Source organism: Rhea pennata, chromosome 5 (assembly GCF_028389875.1).
Source record: "Rhea pennata isolate bPtePen1 chromosome 5, bPtePen1.pri, whole genome shotgun sequence".
Classification (NCBI taxonomy): Eukaryota; Metazoa; Chordata; class Aves; order Rheiformes; family Rheidae; genus Rhea; species Rhea pennata.
The window spans coordinates 14,897,445-14,917,114 of NC_084667.1; the positions used below are offsets into that span (position 1 = coordinate 14,897,445).

At 44.7% G+C, this 19,670-nt stretch overlaps 2 protein-coding genes across 8 annotated transcripts in view; one reads left to right on the forward strand and one right to left on the reverse strand.

The window, feature by feature from the left end:
* The window catches only part of PAPLN (papilin, proteoglycan like sulfated glycoprotein), a 53,528-nt gene extending 40,102 nt beyond the window's left edge, over positions 1 to 13,426 (forward strand). Inside the window, exons 20-27 of the mRNA XM_062576727.1 lie at positions 623 to 760; positions 1,586 to 1,710; positions 2,605 to 2,743; positions 4,173 to 4,310; positions 4,948 to 5,075; positions 5,665 to 5,773; positions 6,910 to 7,088; positions 7,657 to 13,426. Coding sequence (XP_062432711.1) covers positions 623 to 760; positions 1,586 to 1,710; positions 2,605 to 2,743; positions 4,173 to 4,310; positions 4,948 to 5,075; positions 5,665 to 5,773; positions 6,910 to 7,088; positions 7,657 to 7,832 — 1,132 coding nt within the window. The 3' untranslated portion in view covers positions 7,833 to 13,426. The remainder of the gene's footprint in view (positions 1 to 622; positions 761 to 1,585; positions 1,711 to 2,604; positions 2,744 to 4,172; positions 4,311 to 4,947; positions 5,076 to 5,664; positions 5,774 to 6,909; positions 7,089 to 7,656) is intronic.
* Positions 11,508 to 19,670, reverse strand: part of NUMB (NUMB endocytic adaptor protein) — a 95,252-nt gene continuing 87,089 nt past the window's right edge. For 4 of the 7 annotated variants that reach the window (XM_062576721.1, XM_062576725.1, XM_062576723.1 and 1 more), the window contains 3 exons: positions 18,280 to 18,579; positions 16,254 to 16,403; positions 11,508 to 13,463 (listed from right to left, as the gene is read on the reverse strand). In XM_062576721.1, the coding sequence (XP_062432705.1) occupies positions 12,769 to 13,463; positions 16,254 to 16,403; positions 18,280 to 18,579 (1,145 nt within the window). In that variant the 3' untranslated portion in view covers positions 11,508 to 12,768. Of the gene's footprint in view, positions 13,464 to 15,221; positions 15,366 to 16,253; positions 16,404 to 18,279; positions 18,580 to 19,670 lie in introns of all 7 variants that reach the window. The other 3 variants (XM_062576724.1, XM_062576722.1, XM_062576726.1) reach the window with 2 other exon arrangements.

Sequence of the window (19,670 nt, forward strand, 5' to 3'; positions counted from 1 at the left end):
GGCTCTACATATGCCCCTTTGGAAAATCAAGTTATTCAGACCCTGAGGATATCTGGTATCTCTTTCTTTGCACTCTTCCTACTTTGTGACAGCACTGGAAGTACTGTCTGTGAAAGGACTGCAGGATGCCTGGGCCCTTATTTGAGAGGCATTATTTTGCTGTAAATGTAAATCCATAGGCATTTTGCTTTTATTCATTTAGCTATCTTTCTGACTTTGGAGCCTTTGCTCAGCACTGCATAGAGCAGCAGTGTGTTCTATGGAACACTTTCAGGTATGGAGTTTGGGTCAGGGACAGTGTCACCCCGAAAATCCAGGAGTATGTGGAGCTAGATCTGTGTGTGTCTGCGTGGAGACCACTTTTGGTCCCAGGAGCTGAACTCGGTTCCTTCAGGAGAGGAGCTGGCTGGAAGAGTTTTTGTAGCATTTATTCTGTCCAGACCTGCCTTTGCCATGTGGGAGAGGGCTGCCCACATGTTATCTAGTGCATCTGCTCAGAGATGAATGGGCAGCAAGTCCTGCTTTGCACCGAGAGTCATGTCCATCCTCCAGAGTCTTATTAGGGGACCTAGAGGAGAAGAGGGCAGCAGTGACGAAGTGGTGAAATTGCTTTTTCTTTCAGAGCCATGCTGGAGGAAGGCAGGCCCTCTCTTGTGACAGCAGTTGTGGGACAAAACATCCAGCTGTTCTGCAAGACAGGCACGTTCCCCTTCTCCAGAGTGGAGTGGATGAAGGATGGGCGGCCGGTCTCCTCCGACAGGTTAGCTCAGCTCTCTTCATTGTAGAGCAGAGTTCACACTCCTTTCTGGGCAGCATGCCAAATATGCTTGCCCACTTTTTTTGTAATCTTGTTGTTAACATTCTTAAAAAGGAAGAAAGGGTTAATGAATAAACAAGCGCATGTACTGCCCTAAGAGAGCCCCTGTACGTGGACTCTCTGCCTGGCCTGTGTGCAGCAGGGACTGATAAGCTCTGCAGTAGCACTGAGACCTTGCCTGGTGTTAGGAGGCAGAATGGGTGCTCACCAGCAGGAGCTGGTATGTGGGCAGTTAGGCAGAAAAATACAGGCTATGTAGAATCCCTCTTGGGGCAGCACTCAGTCAGTAGTCCAATGTGAAACTGTGAGTTAGATGACTCAGAGTTCTTCTGGCTGGAAGTTTCTGGTACCCCTACCTAAACTGTAATATTTAAAAAATTATTTTTAAAGCCTGGTTTTCCTGGGAAGTCTGTTTTCTGCAACAATATGGAGCTATACAGTCACTTTGTGTTATGAAAATCACAGTTAAGGACAGTGCCCAGTTCTGCTTTTCTGTTTGCAAATGACTGGGGGGCTGAAGCTGCTGCCTGGAAGGGCAGTTTGCCTCCTCATGGAAGAATATTGCTGAAAGCAGCTTCCTACTTTCCTCCCTGTTCCTGACCTCCTATCTGCCTCATTTATTTCCACTGCCCATGACTCCTCTGTGCTTGATGGGGTTTTGTTTTTCTAAGCTGAGGAGGGCACTAGGTGTTGGTGGCTGTAACATCAGCGTGAAGGGCCACCAGCCTTTGGCTGGGTAGAGGGAGCTAATCTCTGTGCTTGTTACAGGCACACCTATCAGTCTGACAGCTCCTTGGTGATCAGCCACATCAAGTTGGAGGACACAGGGACTTACACGTGCCTCATTTCCAACGGGAGGATGGAGAGACGACAGATTCAGTTACAGATCATAGGTGACTTATCTTCCATATAAGACCAAAGTGGTAGCTCTTAAGTCATTGACAAGAGGAGCAATTAAAGCCAATTGCAGGAGCAAATGGGACTTCCTCTGCTGCCGCACTGTGACAGCGACATTGCCTTTGCTCTGTGGCAATGCCATCCTGAGAGCTAGTCGCAGCAGCAGATCGCCTCCAGTGTGGAGCTGCAACGGGAGAGTGGAGGCAAGAGGACTTCTTTTGGTGTTGCCTCATGATAAAAGCCTTTGCCCTAAAGGACTTCCTCAGCTGCGGTGGTGGCTGGACTTACCAGCCTCATTTGCAGCACAGTGATCATATCGTCCTCCCTGAACACCATTGGCTGCCTTCTGATCTGGGACGGGAGGCTCCAGCAAAGGAGCTTCTGCAGTTTTCTGGGTCCTGCTTCTCACACTGTAATGCAACAGGCTGGCCTGCTGTAGTTGCCATGCTATGTTTTGTATTTTACCCAAACAGGTCCTTCTGGGTAACAGACTACTCCCCATTTTTGAAAAAATGTGCCGTATTTAAAGAACAAAAAACTAAAAAGACTAGTCTTAAAAGATGGGCCAGCAGTCACCCTGTGGCCTCTGATCTCTGAGATTTGTCTTGTCACAGCAATGGCACATGGGGCAGAAGGCAGTGTGGCCTAAGGGATGCTGCAACATGTCCACTGACAGAGGAGAGAAAAGAGTCTGAAATTGCTTGCCTGCAGGTCTGTGACTCTCATTAATAGACGGTGCAGGCTTACTGCACTAGTCAGCCAGAAAACAGATGGCTGAAGGGCTCTTTGGCTCCAGTTCAGCAAGCTCTCTCAAGCTCATAGAAACCCTACACAAGAGGTCACAGTGTGAAGGATCTTTTTATTCACATACGGCATTTTATTTTGAATAGAGTACCAGGGCGCTGTTCTGGCAGAGAGTGAGAGAGGTCAAGTCATTCACAAGGAAAATGAGCAACATCGAGAGCGATCCAGAGGCAGTAAAATTGTACAGGGAGCCAGTTCCTCTGTGCATCAACAATTCACGTACAGGTAAGTTCGCATACAGCAACAGTTTGTCCACCGTGCCCAGCTGATGAACCATATGGCATCTTGATGTAGCAGAGCTGAGGGTTGGAAAGGTCCTGGGTCAGCTGTTCTGGGGCACGGTTGGGAGGCCTGGAGTACTGAACTGCTGACAGCAGAAATGGGCAAAGATCCCAGTCACGAGCTGTCTTCTGTCCTCCTGGGGGTCTCTCAAGAGCAGCATGTCCTGAGCAAATACACGGGGAGGCGGGCAGCGAAGGAGCTGGATTCAGAGGAAAGTGGAAGTGTGAGGGGCTGCATCCTTAGCTGGTCGAGCTAGTGTAGTCAGAAAAAGAAACCTCTTCTGGAAAGAGAAGGAAGCAAATGGGACAGATAGCACAAAAAAATACATACGTTTTTAAAAAGCTCCAGATACTTTAGCCCTCACTCATTTATCCTGTGTAAACAGCCAGTTTGATTCAAAACTATCTCCTCATCTATAGGCTGGTGTATTTTGTCATTTCTTGCCTGTTTCCGTGGTACTTCTTGGCCCTGCAGAAATGAAAGTGCAAAAAAAAATCCATTTTCTGTAAATGCACCCTGGCGGGGTCACAACTGATAGATAAACGCAACCGTGATCTGCCGGTTGCATCTTCCTTCTTTTGAGTTTGCAGACCTAAAACCCAGACAATTTGCTGAAGACTCCAGCAACCTCCTTAGCTGCTTCTGCCCTTCTGCAGAAATAAGTGATTCGTTGATTTAAGGCTCTTTGGTTTTGTTTTTTGGGAGGAAGAATTCAGGCCAGAGAATGGGGGTGGGGGAGACGACATTTTCTTTGACTGGGAATGTCACAGTTTCCTTCTGAAATGGTGTTTATCTGGAGTTACAAGAGAGCAAAGAGCACAAGGAGATGAATCATGTGAGAGCGTGAGCTCAGCCTTTCTGCAGCACGCAGGGGATGACCAGCTCCCAGGCCTTGCACGCTGTCAGACCAGTGATTGCAATGGGCTTTTCACACCCTAAAAAAAATATTTGCTCATTTTTGTGTGCCATGCAAGCACTGGGGGAGAAGCTTGCGTGGTGCTCTGCTCTCCAGGGCTTTGTACCACTCACCGTACGCTCACGTTGTTAACAGTCCTTAGGCTGCTAGCCGAGGGGTTGCTGTGGGATAGAGGGATACTCTGAGCCGCTGTCTCCACAGGGTTAAGTTGGCTGGCAGGAGTGCAGCATCAAGCTGTGCTGAACTCGAGTGGGATTTGACAGAGGCTGCTCTTTTCTTGGAGTGAAAGTTAGTAACAACAAAGGTCCGAGCTCCGAGGGAAGGGCAGAGGCCGCCCTTTCCCGCTGGAAGGCACAAATAAGCCTTGCGGTTAAACAAGGCCGTATGTTGAAGGTCAAACACTGAACACAGAAGCTGCCGCATTTTTCGCCGTGCTTGTGGGTGTGTGCTTTGCAGATTGCTGATGGATAAGAGCGAGCCCGCGGTGGTGGAGGCCGGTGTCGGGGAGAGAGTCAGACTGCCCTGCACGGTGGAAGCATCGCCCAGTCTCACCATTGAGTGGCAGAAGGATGGGCAGCCCCTCTCCTCTCCCAGGTGAGCCCCTGGCCACTCCAAATGCACCACAGGCGGCCTCACCAGGACCAGAGCACTCTTCTCCCCCAGCCCTTCCTGTGTCTCCTCCCTGAGAGAGCAGAGCTGCTGGCCGTGCAGCTGGGACCTGTCCCGCTTCGTGCTGGGCAGCTTCATCTCCTGGGGCCAGGCAGTGCTGTTCAGCTGCCCTGGCCTCACTCACGGATCAAAGCCTCGACATCAAACCCTCAGGTGAACAGCTGTGATACAGGGTGGACAAGTGAGCCAAAGCTAAATTTGTTCAGCAAGAAGATTAGTAGAAGGAAGACGCGTAGCAAGTCAATTTGCCGAAAAACAGCCGGTCTGTGAAAGAGGGGACAGATTTACCAGCAAAAATACTGGGGCACCGGCAGTGAATTTTCCTGGGTAGTGATACTGCTCTTCTGCAGCTCCCCTCACCCCCCGCTCCCAGAGAGCCTGCTCCAGCAGAGAGCTTTTCCAGAGGCCACAGCTCTAGTGCTGGGATTTGAGGACAGGGGTTGCACGTCGTTTGAACTGTTGCTAAACCTTTTTTTGAAGGGCATTACCACAGGGCTCTGGTGGCTGAAGTCCCATCCTGGGCCATGCTCCAGCTGATGAGGTTTCTGGCTTTGTCCTCCAGGCACAGGCAGCAGTCAGACGGGGCCCTGGTGATCAGCCGGGTCAGCCCTGAAGACATGGGCTTCTTCACCTGTGTCGCCTCAAATGGACGTGACCAGGACCAGCGCCAGGTCTTGTTCCGACCTCTAGGTACCAGACAGGTGGAAGTGCTACTTGCTTGTGCACGCACACACGTACGCGTGTGCATGCACGTGGTGGGGAGGGGGTGCGGGCAGCAGGCAGGTATCACCTTTGGCCATGCCTCTTGGCTTCACACCTAGCATTTAACAGGCAGCTTGAGGGCAAGGGAGTGGTGAGCTGTTTTATCAGACGGTACAAAATCTGCATGGGCCTAGTAGATTATGGCAGCTGAGAAAGGGGTCTGATAGCACGGTGAGAGTTGCTTCACAGGGCCTTTATTCCAGGATAGCTGTGTGAATGGGTTCGGGAGCAGGAGGAGACAAAGGGGGTGGTTCTGCTGTGCCTCTGATTTGCAAGAGTCTGGCTGGAGGAAAAAGCTCTTTGAGGCCTCTGCTGCTTACTCTGGCTTGATACAAAGCCCTTAAGAAACACCATGTTTCTCCTAGAAATATCTGTGATAGCTCCAAACATGTTGTTTCAGGACCTAGAAATTATGTAGCTCATGGTAGTGTAAGCTGAACATTTCTGAACATACTCCTGCTACTGGAGGCAACATGGAATTGTCTTCTAGCTAGTGATGATTTCCTTTCTGATCCAGGAGAGCTGAAGATCACCGGTCTTCTACCAAGCATCACAGTAGCTGAGGGAGAGACTGCCCAACTTCACTGCACAGTGACTGGCAGCAATGTGAATATACGGTGGTCAAGGTAAGCATAAATGAGACAGAACTAAGAATTCATGGAGTTTAGCTCCGTGCTGGAGAACCAGTGACATTACAATAGCAAAAATTAAAGGGCATGAGCAGAGAAAGACCTTTAGTAAGTCTCTGTAAGTAAGTAAGATTCTCTCACTGACTAAGCCTAGCAAACATTTTAGTCTCTACTGTAACAGGCGATCTTCCTCCAGCTTACTGCTGGGACAGTTCTCTCCTGCTGCTGCCAAATGGGTGAAAGGGAGCATTTAAAGGGTCTCATTAAAGAGAAAAGCTGTGTCCTCTTCTCTTGCCTTGCAGTGAAACTGTGAATTTGTGTGAGTGTTAGGGAGGAGTTTGTTGATTTTTCCCACTTGAAAATAATCAGTTGTGTTTTGGAATCTTCCTGCGAAGGATCAAGAAAGAGGGACTGGTAGTTGTTCAAGTCCCTTTACTCAAGGAGTGGGACTGAAGTGGACCTTCTTACAAAGAGAGCTTTTTTTTCATAAGTAAGTTTGGTATTTGAGTTAACAAGATGATGCAAGTTTTGAAGTCTGAAGAAACCCTTTTCAGTGAAACAGATTTTATTTCCTTGGTAACTGGCAGTTCAGACTTCAGTGGTTTTCCCACTGTACACAGAGTATTTCAGGAAGAACAGAACAGACGAAATCTTCAGGATTTCTCTAACACTTTTTGAAACAATTCTCTAACACTTTTTGAAACAAACTTCTGAAGAGCAGGAAAGAGGGCACATTGCTTGAGGAGCAGATGGGGTAGTAAGTAGTATGCACAGCTATCAGTGCCAGCCAAACACTCACTGCCAGATCCCAACCTGGAGAGAAGGAAAGGCACATTGCATCTTCTCTTAGTTCCTTACACCTCAAAAGCGTGTAATAGAAGAGGGAGAGAAAAGGCTTTCAGAGCACGCAGCTAGCTACTTCCCACAGAGACAGTAGGCTGGTGGGTGCAGACTTGCTTAGGCTCATGTTGCTGCCTAATTGTAGAGCCAGGTCATGGCAAAAGAAAACTTCCTCTTCCTTTGCACTGAGTTTGTAGAAATTCACCCCTTTCACAAAGCACAGGTTCCCAAACAGCACAGAGCTCCTTAGCTCCCGTGGTGGGATCTGTGGTACAAAATGCTTTTCACTGCAGGAATGGCGTCCCAATGCGGGCAGATGGCCACCACATACACCTGTCCCGCGATGGAAGCCTGATCATAAGCAACGTTCAAGAGGCTGACGAGGGATCCTACACATGCAGCGCTTACAGCAGCAGCAACTCTGTCAGTGCCAGCACGGAGGTGAAAGTGAGAAGGAGCAGCAGGCCTAGTGGTGAGTACAGCTTGTCCTCCCTGCCGTCCCCAGCACAGTGCCAGCCTCTTGGCCATTATTGGGAGTCTGTCCATTGCATGGGCCCGTCCGCCACCCACCTCTGACTGAGGGGAGCAGCAGGCACCTCTGGGTTACATGACCTGCTTTCCCTGGACAAAAAAGCAGGATGGTGCAGATAACCCCTCACCAGGGCGCTGGGAGCTTAATTAACTTCCTGAGGCCAAAATACCACAGTTGGTTGACAAAATGTTTGGCTGGAGGATTGGTATCTGGCCTTGATGCCATCTAGCCTGCTTTTCACTGGATGTGGAGTGGTCTCTCTTCAAGAGACGTTAAGGCCTAGAAAATCCATCCTCCTCCTGTGTCTAACCAGGAGTGTCAGTGGGTCCCTCTCATCCTTGACATTGGACTATGTTTAAAATAATCCTCTCTGAACTGGCAGGATGGAGAACGTAGGAACCTGCTGTGTTCTTCTGGAAGGGAAACAGAAACCTGAGGGGCAAGCCCTGGCAATGGATTTTCATCTGGCTTCATGCAAACCTGTTTGTCCTTCTTCCCTTGGCTGCAGCAGCTGTGAATCATGTTGCGGACCTGAGCAGAGAGTGCGTGGACCAGCCACACCTCGCCAACTGTGATCTGATCCTGCAGGCCCAGCTCTGCAGTAACGAATACTACTCCAGCTTCTGCTGCTCCAGCTGTTCCCGTTACCAACCACAGGCCAGCCCTCCTCATCGCCATGGTTGACAGACACCTCCGAGGCTATGTGAAAGTACAGGTGACTGATAACAAGACAGGAGCTCTGTCCTTTTACTGCCTAAAACCGTTTTGGGGAGCTCTGTTCTGCTTGAAAGCTTAAGAGGGTGAATTTAACACTGTAGTGGGTGCAACTGCTCAAGGGTGGGAGAACCACCACCCTCAAGTGTATCGCAAACTTCTTCCCCCCCCCCCCCATACGGCTTGCAATAGCTAATCCATCTCTTCACTTAACAATAGCTGCTGTTACTCACAGAGCGAGATGACACTGGGAACGTACAGACTCTGTGACTTTACAGGAGGCAGATAACTAGCATGAAAGAGGGAGAGACCAGTTGTTCACATAAGCAATCTTTGAAGTGTTCAAAGATGGGCCTGAAATGTCTTAACTAAAGCACAAATCAGTGAGGAACATTTGTAATCCTGGGGAGCAGTTTCTACCTAAATGCAGAAGACTCTGGACATGTAAAATTAGTTTTTGAGTTCTGTAGGGTTACTAAGAATGCATCTATAATGTCACATATTGTAGCTGTTTTGTTCTAGTACCTCTTAGAGAAATTCCTGGTTGGGTCAGTTTGGCTCTACGTGAATGTAACCCGCTTTGGAGTGAAATGCAGAAGCCGCGTTTCACAAAAAACCTAAGACAAAAGAGAAAGAATACTTTAGCCCTTTCTAAATGGTAGGGATAATTTTGATGAATGTAACACTACTATCTGTTCTGCTGTAGTTTACATATCACTATCTCTAGGAAGGCTTTTTTTCTTTTAGAAGCCAGAACCGTTCTGTCAAACACGATAGAGATGGGCGCTGTGGTAGCCTCATGCTGGGCTGGTGCTTGGAAAGGACAACATGATTCAGGGGCCATTGGCTGCCCAGAGTAAACCTCCCGGTGATCTGCTCCAGTCTCAGGTAGCTCCAGGAGCGCCAGGCTCTGCGCGTGGCCTGGGCTGATGCCTGCTGTTACGAGCTAGCAGACGAGGGCTTCCGGATGTAGAGCAGCCGTAGCTGAAAGGCAGCCGGCATTTCCAGACCAACACTGGGTGACAGCTAGCATGTAGACGTGGGTCTGAAAGATACATTCTCAGTATTAAGGTGACGTGATATAATTTGTTGAGCCAAGGAAGGCCCATGGTGTCTTCAGCATTTCACAATGGAATTGTAACTTAGGAGCAAATGCATTTTTTTGCAGCCTCGGTAGCATTGTTTTGCCCTCACATTATTAGTCTTAGCGTTTCCTCCTTCCTCACTCCAAACTCCTGAGGCTTGGATGGGTTAATCATACCAATTAGCACCATCATCTATTTAGTCTATGTCTAGGTGTATCTAAAACTAGTACACTGATACATACGAGTGGGTTTGGAGGGCTTGGAGGAGGGTTGGCTCTCTTCCCTCCCCCCCATTTCCTTTAATTTAAAGCTCGTAAGGAAGGAGTCTAATTCTGGACTATGATCACACCGCTCTCTTCTCCTTCAGCCCAGAATCAGCACTCAGGGCAGCAGTGATACAGAGGTGTAAATCCCCAGGCTTGACAACCTAAAGCCGGTCTGGAATCTAAATCCAGTAAATCAGTTCAGCTGCATCTAAAAATAAGAATTACTAACCTGATGATTGCGCTCTTTTCAGCACAGGTATCTCTTCAGGATTGGACACCATACTTTAAGATGTGACCACACTAAAAAAAAAAAAGTCTAGAAGCAATCCTGTAAAGGAGTGAGAGGGGACAGATTTTTTCAAAGCAAGAATTTTTTTTGAGAGGTCAGTGATAAAGTCTGCTTGCTGGAAGGCAGAAAGTCTTCCTTTCCAGTGAAGATCAATTAATTTGGTTATTAGGAAAATAAGCTGCAACTCACAGGATGGGTTACATTGTGAGTTTGTGACGTTGCCATTATTTAATGAGATAGTCCTGAAATCAATTCTACTTGCATATGATGTTCATAAATTTGCATTTAACATTTCAAAACAGCAATTTTTTTGTTTTCTTTATAGAATATTTGACTCACTCTCTAGTATGACATGACCTTCTGAGACAACTGCTGTAATAAAAACCTTTGTATTTACAGTCTTAGTGAAACAGGGCTGAGACCACTGAGCTCATGCGACCCTTCCCAAGAGTGGGGCTAGAGGTAGATTACAGCTGTATTTACCCCTCCGCCTTCCCCCCCAACACCCATTTACTTTACCTGAACATGAGCAGTCATTTCTGAGCTTCCCTTCCTACTTTGTCAGAGGCTTTTTTAAAGTAAGATTTAAATAGTATGCGCACATTCAGCTTTCAGTTAAGCTGCAGAGTTAGTTACAGACATAGAGGCAGGGAGCTCTTTCTCCAGACTTCTGAGCACTCTAATGGCCACCTGCAGTCTGGTGGACTGGACTCTAATTTCATGATGAAGGGGTTTTGGTTAAGTAAGTGAGCATTTATTCTCTAACTTTCTGTTGAGTATCTATGGTAATAAGGATTGTGTTTGAAGGCATGCAGTTCACTGTACATGCCACTGCTGTAATAGTTAAATAAAAGGTCTTTTCCTTTATTTTTTTTTTATTTTTTTTCCCTCCCTGTTTGGCAAGCTGAGATTTTTGCCTCTCTGTAATGTCACTAACTGCCTAACTGGCTGTTTATTTTTTTTGATTTGTGTATCAGACTGTTACTTTCCTTCCCTAAACAATGGTTTGTAGGAAGAACATATTTCCCTTGCTGTTGTCGTCAGGCAGGGAAAAGGTGTAGATATACTGGACTATTTTTTGGATGGTCTTTGGGCACTGCTGTGAAAGACTTTGGGGCAGGGGGGGAGAAGAAAACAAACAATATATAGCTTTCTGTAGTCTTATATATGTCAGCTCTCCACGCATGTATGACTACAACTAGATGTTTGCTTTTCAAAAGCTGAAAAAGCATCAGTACTACCTCAAATACCACCAGGAGTACCGGGCATTACTAGTCGTGCCGCTGAAGACGGGGATGCTTAACGCAAGAGCCGATACAGCAGCAAGCCCCAGCTCTCCCGACCACGTCACTGGCTGTCATTGCACTTGCCTGGAGACAGGCACTGCTGGCAAGCTCGTAAGGAAGGAAGCGTTTCTAAAGGGAAGGCTCAGAAATGGTCCCCTCGCTCCCGTTAACCCCATGTAACTATTCACTCCCCTCTCAGGAGAGGTCTGGCTTTTCTCTATACCTAAACAGTTTGGTGCACATAGGAATGCAGCGTGATGCAGCCACAGCAATAGGGTAGGTGCAGCAGGTTACTGAGCGAACTGAAAGGAGGGAAAACACACCGCCTGCTCACGTGGCTATTAGGATCTTCTTCACTCCTTTTAATACCAGGAGAAAGAAAAGCAAAAGGAGCTTTCTTCTTCCCCTGTTTGAACGTTAGTGGCTTTGTGGTTTTTCTCCAAGTAAATATTCAGCACTAGAAACTTCAGCAATGCAAACCAGAACCTAGTGGTTTCCGTCAGCCCCACCTTTTTGGAGCTTTAAATAGCACGGATAACTGCAAGTTAGAACTTTAAGACCTAGGTAATGTAATATGGCTTACAAAAAGAAAGAGAGCCATTAAAATATCATTGCTAAGCTTCTAGGCTGGCATGCAGTTTGTCTTTATTCACCTAAAAACTCAAAAGGACCAATCCTGAAAACCAAATGGGGAAAAATAAAGCTTTCACAGACAGTGCTTCTACCACCAACATTTATTTCTGTTAAAGCAGATTATAAATCATCAGTACAAATATATATATAACTTACATTTGCTTGTAAGGCCAAAGTTTAAAAGTAAAGTTAAAAATGAGATGGATTTCACAAGTCACCAGAGGCAGAACCTGGACCAGCTGCAACCTTAACCACAAGGTTTCACAAATCAGTGGGGGAAAAAATTAAAATCCTCTAAGAGCTATTGACAGACAAACATAAAATGGGTTCCTAGGTAGCCCCAGGTTGTAGATATGATTACATTAAGTTGTCACAGTAGTGTTTGTTAGAACCAATAGATTAAGACAAGGAAACTGCAGTGATACATGAAAGAAAATAAACATACTATATATAATATGTAGCTTGATTCCAATAAAAAACAGTAGATTTTTTCCCCATGGGTTTCAAACCATGACAATACTGTCCTTTAATTTTCTTTATTTAAAACTACGATATAATGACTTACTGGTTGTGATTGTTGTTGCAATATGCTACTTACAATGAACAGATACAAGAACAAGCTAGGGCCCCTTTCTTCCCTCCCCCCGCCCCCAAAATATTACTTACAATAAGAATCAATGATAAAGCAATCTTATGTACAATTTCTTACATCCAACCCCCCCCTTTTTTTAACCTTTGGCAAGATTACTTACAACTCATACAGCTTTTAATATCCAACTATTTAAAATATTCTAAACGCATAAAAATAAAGATTTTGGCTTTACTTTATTCTTTATATATAATATTCACTTTATTACTCAAAATGGAAGCTCAACTTTTTCCACAAACCTAGCTTTTGCTAAGCAGGTGACAATCTCCCACCCCTACTCCACCCCCCCCTCCCCCACACACACCTCTTTCCCGGGGGCAAGGAGCCGAGGTGGGGGGCAAAGTCCAGCGCTCACGGGGCATCAGAAGGATACAGGTACAGCACTTGTCTTCCTCTCTGTGAGATCATTGATGTTTCTGCAGAACAGGCTTCAGGACTGGTGCCCTTCTTGGCTCTGTTTGACTTCCAGGAGGGAGAAGACTGCAGGCTGGGGTGGCTTCAGGTCTCCTCTTGAGAACGGTGCATTAAATTCTTTGTGTGTTTATATCGTCTCCATGATTGTTCCTTCTTCCTAACCCATTTTCATTTGAAGGGACTTATTTTTTTGGATTATCAAAGCAAACTGATCAGAAACAGTCCCCTCTGCTCCCTTTATCCCTCTATACTAATATACAACTTACCCTCCCTTGCAGGACTGTTTAAAGTTCAATCTCAAATGTTTTCTGTAAATCACTTGAGAAGGGGTTAGTTGGAGAGGGATTAGTGCGTTGCTTCGCCTTGCTCTCCAGTGCTGCCCACTGTGCTTCAAATGGGTCTACCTGTGGAGCAGCTGCAGGAGGCTGCGAATGCTTGTCCTCTGCAGCCCATTTGCCACCATCCACTCCATTGAAAGCTGCAGAACCGTTATGCTGCGCAGGTGGCTTGAAGAAAGGGCTGGTTGTAGCACTGTTGGTTTCATACTGCGGGAATGTCTGCTGTTTAACAAGACTGGGCGACTGATGGGCTGCTGGAGTGTGACTTGCAGTACCAAAGACATTGGCCACCATCTGGGAAGGCGTGATGCCAACCACAGGTACACTTGGAGCTGCATAGGTCATCCCATTCGCTACAGCGTAGGGCTGAGCTGGAATAAATGCTGGCTGCATGGGCGGTACCACACCAACTGGCACAGGTTGAGGTGCAATGAAGGTATTCACTGGGAAAGCTGGTGCAGACTGGGAAGTTGCTGGAGGAGGTTGTAGAAGCGGCTGCGGGGCTGGCGTTGGCTGCTGTTGGGCTCTCACAGTCTTTGAGACCTCTTCCAACCAGCGGTCTGCCTCTGAGGGAGTACGTCTGTGATTTCCCTGGAAGAGACTTGGTGAGGCGGCACCTGAGGAGGTGCTCCATTCAGTTCCTGGAAAGGAAAGTTTGGGGAGATCATTAACCCTTCCGTTCCTCACTTGTTGATCAGTGCTAGCTGGAAAGATTGGAAGATGCATGCAAGAACAGAGAGGCCTCCCTCCCTCCACAGCTGAGAGGATGCAATCACTAGTGGAAGCATATTCTTGTATCCTGGTATACTGTTCTGTGATAGGAGGACACTGGTCAAGAAGGGATGGAGAAGAGCTGCTTCACTACAACGCAGATTATTATTTTTATTTATTTAAATAGCAGACTTCTGAAACTTCAGGGCATGCAGAAATGCCACCTGCCTTCGCTATTACTTAGCAGCAACGACCTAGTCCATAACCACTAATTTCTCCAATCTAAGAGATTCATCAGTTTCTGAATATACAGCTCAGGACTGGTGGATTGAAAGAATACAAACCTATGCAGAGCTGTTTTTAAGGCTCACTTGCCCTGCATCCTAAATTAATGCTTTACACTTATAAGACAGTAATGTAATTGTATTAGGAGTTAAAACACCGTTCCTTTTTTTTAATCATATATGTCAAAGTGAAGCATGAATACTTCCTACCACTTAAATGAATGTTTAAGTACATCTATCAACTTACAACATATATAAACTGTACTTACTATGACTCCCTTGTTCATATTCGTCCTTCATCTCCACTCTTTCCTTACTCTCTCCACATGTAACTCGGGCTGTTAACCTCTCTAATTCTTTTGCAATGTTCAACACTTAATATTTCAGACTTTCTTCCTATAAAAACAGCTCTGCTTTTAACTTACTTATTTATCATCTTCAACAATTAAAAAATAATCACCATCATTTCCATTCCTCCCACAGTTCACAACCATATCCCATCAGCTGAATTCTATTGTTTTCCTTCTCCCTACTGTATTAAACTCTCTTTTCCCTCCAGTAGGACCTCACCAACTTTCCAATGTGATGAGAAAAGCAACCAGGGAACGCTGGATGGCAGTTCTTCAGTTCTTATGTTACTAGGTGTTTTGCAGAAGTAGAGTATCAATATGGCTCAGTACTCTTAATTTAAGCTGATTGTAGAGACTGGAGAAACTGCACCTAAAGATTAGTGGTTTTTTTTTTTTTTTTAACAGCAGGAGCTCTTGGAGCTTGGGGGGGGTCTCACTTTTATGGGGGAAGATCTACTGATAATGGGTCTGGTACTCTCACAAGGCCAAATACAACTTATTTCACTAGCCAGGTTGCTTTTTCTCTAGTTGAGCTTTAACCAGGAAATGGTCTTAGTTTGACTGTAGCCTTCTGGCATAAGTGTCCACGTGGGTGACAGCCATTTAAATCCCTACCTCACGTTGTATATAAATATAGACAAGGACTGGAGGGACACACTAAACTTATTAAACAGAAGACATGAACTTATAAAACCTTTAAGCACCTGACTGACTTACTCACTCTCTCCTTACTTAGTTTGGTGGAAAGAACGTACAAAAATTATTTCGGGTACACAGATAGTGTGTGTTTGGGGATGAAGGGGAGAGAATCTGTTTCATTATTTCCTTTTCAAGCATCAGATTTTCTAAAAAGCTGCCAAGGCAAGCTTATAGACCCCGAACCGACGAGTTCATAGTTTCCCTCCATCCACTTGTGCAAAAGGCTACTATTTCCGCCTTTTGTCACTGTTCCTTCCACTTTTTAATAAAGCGGCATTGAACAGTTGTCTCAAGGGCTTAATTATGCTTCTGATCCAAGTTCTCAGAAATGCACAGGATCTACTTCCAATCTTACCGGAGACCATGGCTGCAGCTCCAGTATTAGCAGCAGGAGCATGAGCCCAAGGATTGGTTTCACGAACTGGCATAGCTGTGGACACAACAGCAGCTTGGGATGGTTTAGCAGCAAGCACACAGAAGGCAGAGGCAGTGCCATTAACTAAAATGGGAGCAGACAACATCAGTGCAATTAATTCATGCAAGGCATGCGCATGACGGGAATATTAGTGGGCCAGGTCATGCCTATCAACACGCAACAATTTTAGACATGACAGCGGTTTGTGTAAATTAGCCAAAACAGAACTGAGCACTGATAATGCTAGTAAATACCACATCACCAAGTCAGCTCTTGCTAACTGAACTGTGGGATGGTGGGTTTTTATGTACTTGATGAGATCTTGTATTCTGATAATACCTGCTTCAGACTGAAGTTAAATTTGCTGGTTTTATAGAGATATGACTCACTGGAAGTTACAATAACATGATTAATTTTAGATTTACAGGAAGAACAGATTTTAGATGCTAAGTAACAGTAACTACATTTAACAAGGAGATGTTCTTTTCTCACACTACTTATATATACATATTAAAAAAAAAAATCAGTGGACCAAAGTTCTGAAGCTATTAAGAATTCTGTAGTTGGCATCTCTCCACAACTTATCAAAGTGTTTCCACAAGTGAAAAACAGCAATGATGTGATTGATAGCACACAATCCACTTCCCTTGTGGAATTTTGTTCCCGTGATACAGTTCTTAAGGTATTACACTTAAGTAGGCAGAATATTAAACTGCCATTATCTCAGAGCCAGTACTTTTTACAGGTAACTAGCATGTGGTAGGTGCACAAACTTTTTTTTTGATTAAGGTTAAAAACAAAACCACAGAAAAAAACCTCAACAGACAAAATGAATAAAGCAGGATGCATTCCTCCAAAAATATAGATACGGGACTACACAAGACATTAAGACAATGTGCTGCTGGAAAGCGACATTATGTGCATTCAAGCCTCATTCAGCATGACCATCATGCAAGCAAAGAAATCACAAACCTTGAAAGGCAGGAGACTGTGGTGCAACTACTGTGACTGGTTTTGTCATGGGGGCTGAAGAGAAAGGATCTTCCGCTGGTGTGCTGAAAGTATTGGTGATCTGAGAGCAGAGAGCACTAATACTATCAGCTTCCCCTTCTACCTCAGGAACTGAAAAAATAAACAAAAAAATCATTAAATTAGAAGTTTAAGGGAAAGAGAAATAAGCTACATTAAATGTGAAATTGAATGTTAAATTGAAATGTATGAAACTAATGTTAAATTGAAATTTAATTAGTTCCTTTATATCCTAGCTTTTCTTTCTACTGAGTTGCATGACAGCTTCTTTTAAATCTGTGGTGAAGATCTGATTGTAGAAATAGCCATATCAGAGTTGGGTTTTTTTTTGTTTTTTTTTTTTAAAGTCAAAAGGGTAGGGAGATCAGAGTTCCAGATTTGAAGTCGGTTTTTCAGTTATTACTGCTTCTCCCTGTTAATAGAAGAGGATGTTCATTACAGAAAATGAAAGGCTTTTCTATAGCTTTAATAGAGACCTAAATCTTTTGGTATTGAAGCGTGCTAAATATATCAAGGATTTAGCACTAAGATTTGGCATTCTGTGAAATGAAAATGCTTATGATGATAGATTTAACTGTTCCAATAACATACTCCCACAGTAACTAAATGAAGTTTAAACATGTTGCCAGGAATGCACAGTGGCAAGTCAAGTCTACAGTTGGAATGCTGATTGCCCCAGTACAGCAGTAGCTGAAATCCCCGTGAAAATTATGAAAAACAAAAGCTTAATGTTCAAATAAATGGACACTCACTCTCAGTTTTAAACTAAATACATCAGCATAGTGTAGATACAGTGACAGTTGGAGTAAACTGCTGACTTACCAGATGTTCTCATTATTTCTAATTGCACTCCTTTTGAAAAGTGCTGATTATCAGTCCTTCATTACACAGAAGTGACATGAGCAGGCATAATAAGCAGAAATACAAAGCAAGTACAAATAACATAGGATAGGTGGCATGACATGCACTGTACCTAAAATTTAGGGTGAAACGTGCTCCAAAATTAATTCTTTGAGGGATATTCCAATAAAATGCATATAGTGTGACATAAGCAGCAGTGACAGCTGCATACATGGGAACATCCGCACAATAAATCGAAATCATAGTATGCTCAATCAGCATCACTTTTGTGAGCAATGCAGTACTAGTGTTGAATTGATTAACTCAATGCTGGTCTTAATGCCCAGGCCACCAAATAAGAATCGTAAGTGAAGTCAGATTAGATACCGATGGTGTTTTTGCCTCTGCAGCAGTATTTTTTTTTTTTAAGCTTAGAACCCTAAAACTATCTCTGTTGCCACATGAGAGCATAGCTGTCCTACAGGCTAACCTAGCTGAAGGGATTCTAGGATATTATGCAAGGTACTAATCACCCCAGATGTTTCTGTTGGGATGATTCTATAAAATCCCACAGCTATTATGTCAAAACAGCACCATACATGACTGATAATAGTTGGTTATATCAGCTAAACAGTAAAGGTGTTACATATAAGGAGGTGAAAAGAGGTTTCACTGCTCTCAAAAGGAGGATTTCAGAAAAATGGAAGGACAGGCATGAGGAAAAATATCACAAGATCCCACAACAAGTGGTTAAGGCCTTGGAGGGGTTTGTCTGTCAAGATGCTCTGGCATTTGCTGAAGAACTGGTTCAGTGACTCAGAGGAAAGAGCAGCACCTACTTAATCACCAACATCTATTCCTGGAGCACTTCAAGCTCTGCTCCAATGTTTCAAATATGGATTATAGCTACTTGTCTTCTGCATGTGAATATTGTATTTGAAATTCTTGCATGTTTCCAAATTAGATTTTTTTCTGATCTGGTGATACTCGCTGTTGGTGAGAAATGATCCACACTGGGGGAAGAAGGAGGATTTACTACAGCCAAATAGTGAGGTGCTTAAAGCCACAGAAGAGGAAGGGAGGAAGAGACAACGTAAGGTAATGTTTCACTCGAACCATTTGGTTTTACCTGAGTTTTTCATAGGGAAGTCAGTCTTCCTTTGCACTGTTGAAGGCAGCTCATTTATTCGCAAAGACAATTGGCGCTTAAAAGGAGACATCTTTTGGCTGAGGGCAGGGAAACCCCTGAAAGAACCTTGCCTGGCAAGCTGTTCTATAGGGGCATGCCTCCGAGGAATAGCGTGGGGATTGTTCATTTCTTTATCCAGAGAGGCAGCGACATCAGCAACAGGAGAGGTTGGCGAGCCAGGAGAGGGGGCAGTATTGTTTGGTGCAGCACTTGGCGCTACTGTCTTCACTTCTGGTTCTGCTGATGGAGGAAATAGAGTGAGGTTAGAAGAGTAAAGCAAAGCACTGTTAAACTGCACGCCCTCCCCTCACCCCTATTTCATTTTGGGAAGAGAAGTCGCAGAAATTTGTATCATTGGTACTTTTCCACAAAGGAGTTTCTAATACTATTGCAGAAAAGTAATCTCTTTATACCTTCATTGTCTTCATCTTGCCACTTTACCACAAATCCAGTTTCCAAAGAGAAGCTTACCGAGCCTAGCCAGTTCATAGAAACGATGGCCTCATATGTATTCCTTCTAGCTACTGCTGAGGTCACTGCTCTAGAAATACCTGCACTTTTTATGATTCAAATTAAAAAGCGTGCTGGGAGATTCCTTTATTTTGCCTCATGGAGAACTGGAAGAAAAACAGATTATCTTACCATTAACTGTATTCAGTCAATGAGGGTGGTACTGCTCAGCAGTTGCAGGGAACAGAAGCCAGCTTTAAGACCTTCTTGTAAAAGCTGCCCTCCTACCCTTGCAGGATCAGCAGCAGTAGCCAAACATCCTGCACAAGCTTCAGCAGGCTAAAGACAGCACTTAATAGGTTGGGCTGCATTCAGTGCTCAAACAGCAGCTCCCCCTTTCCTCCAGGGAATAGGTTACAGATCACATGGAATTGTGCTGCAAGATGGCAGGCTATGCTAACACCAGTTACGCTTACATGAAGCAAAGATATTAAGATCCTGTGGCACCTCTTCAACTGAATTTAGCTGTAATGTTTCAGACACTAGTTAGTTATACTGAAAATGGCAGTTTCAAGTCAGATGCTTCATTTTGCAAAGTTCTGTGTAGTATCACAGTACTTTGGTCAAACAGACCTAGCTGCTGAAATGTAGGTTTAAGCCTAGTTTAGATCATGATACCTGTGATTAGAACAGCAGTGGGGATTTCTCCATCTTTAAGAGCACTGTCTTTAACTCATGGCATAGATGAATCAGCTTTGAAAGCAATAAACACAGCTTTTTGTATTCAAGTAGGTCAACAGAGAGAGGGAGAGAATGGAAAATTTTGCTATCCTAGGGTGAACTTATTTTAAGATATAGTTTTTCAAACAATGAGGGTTTTT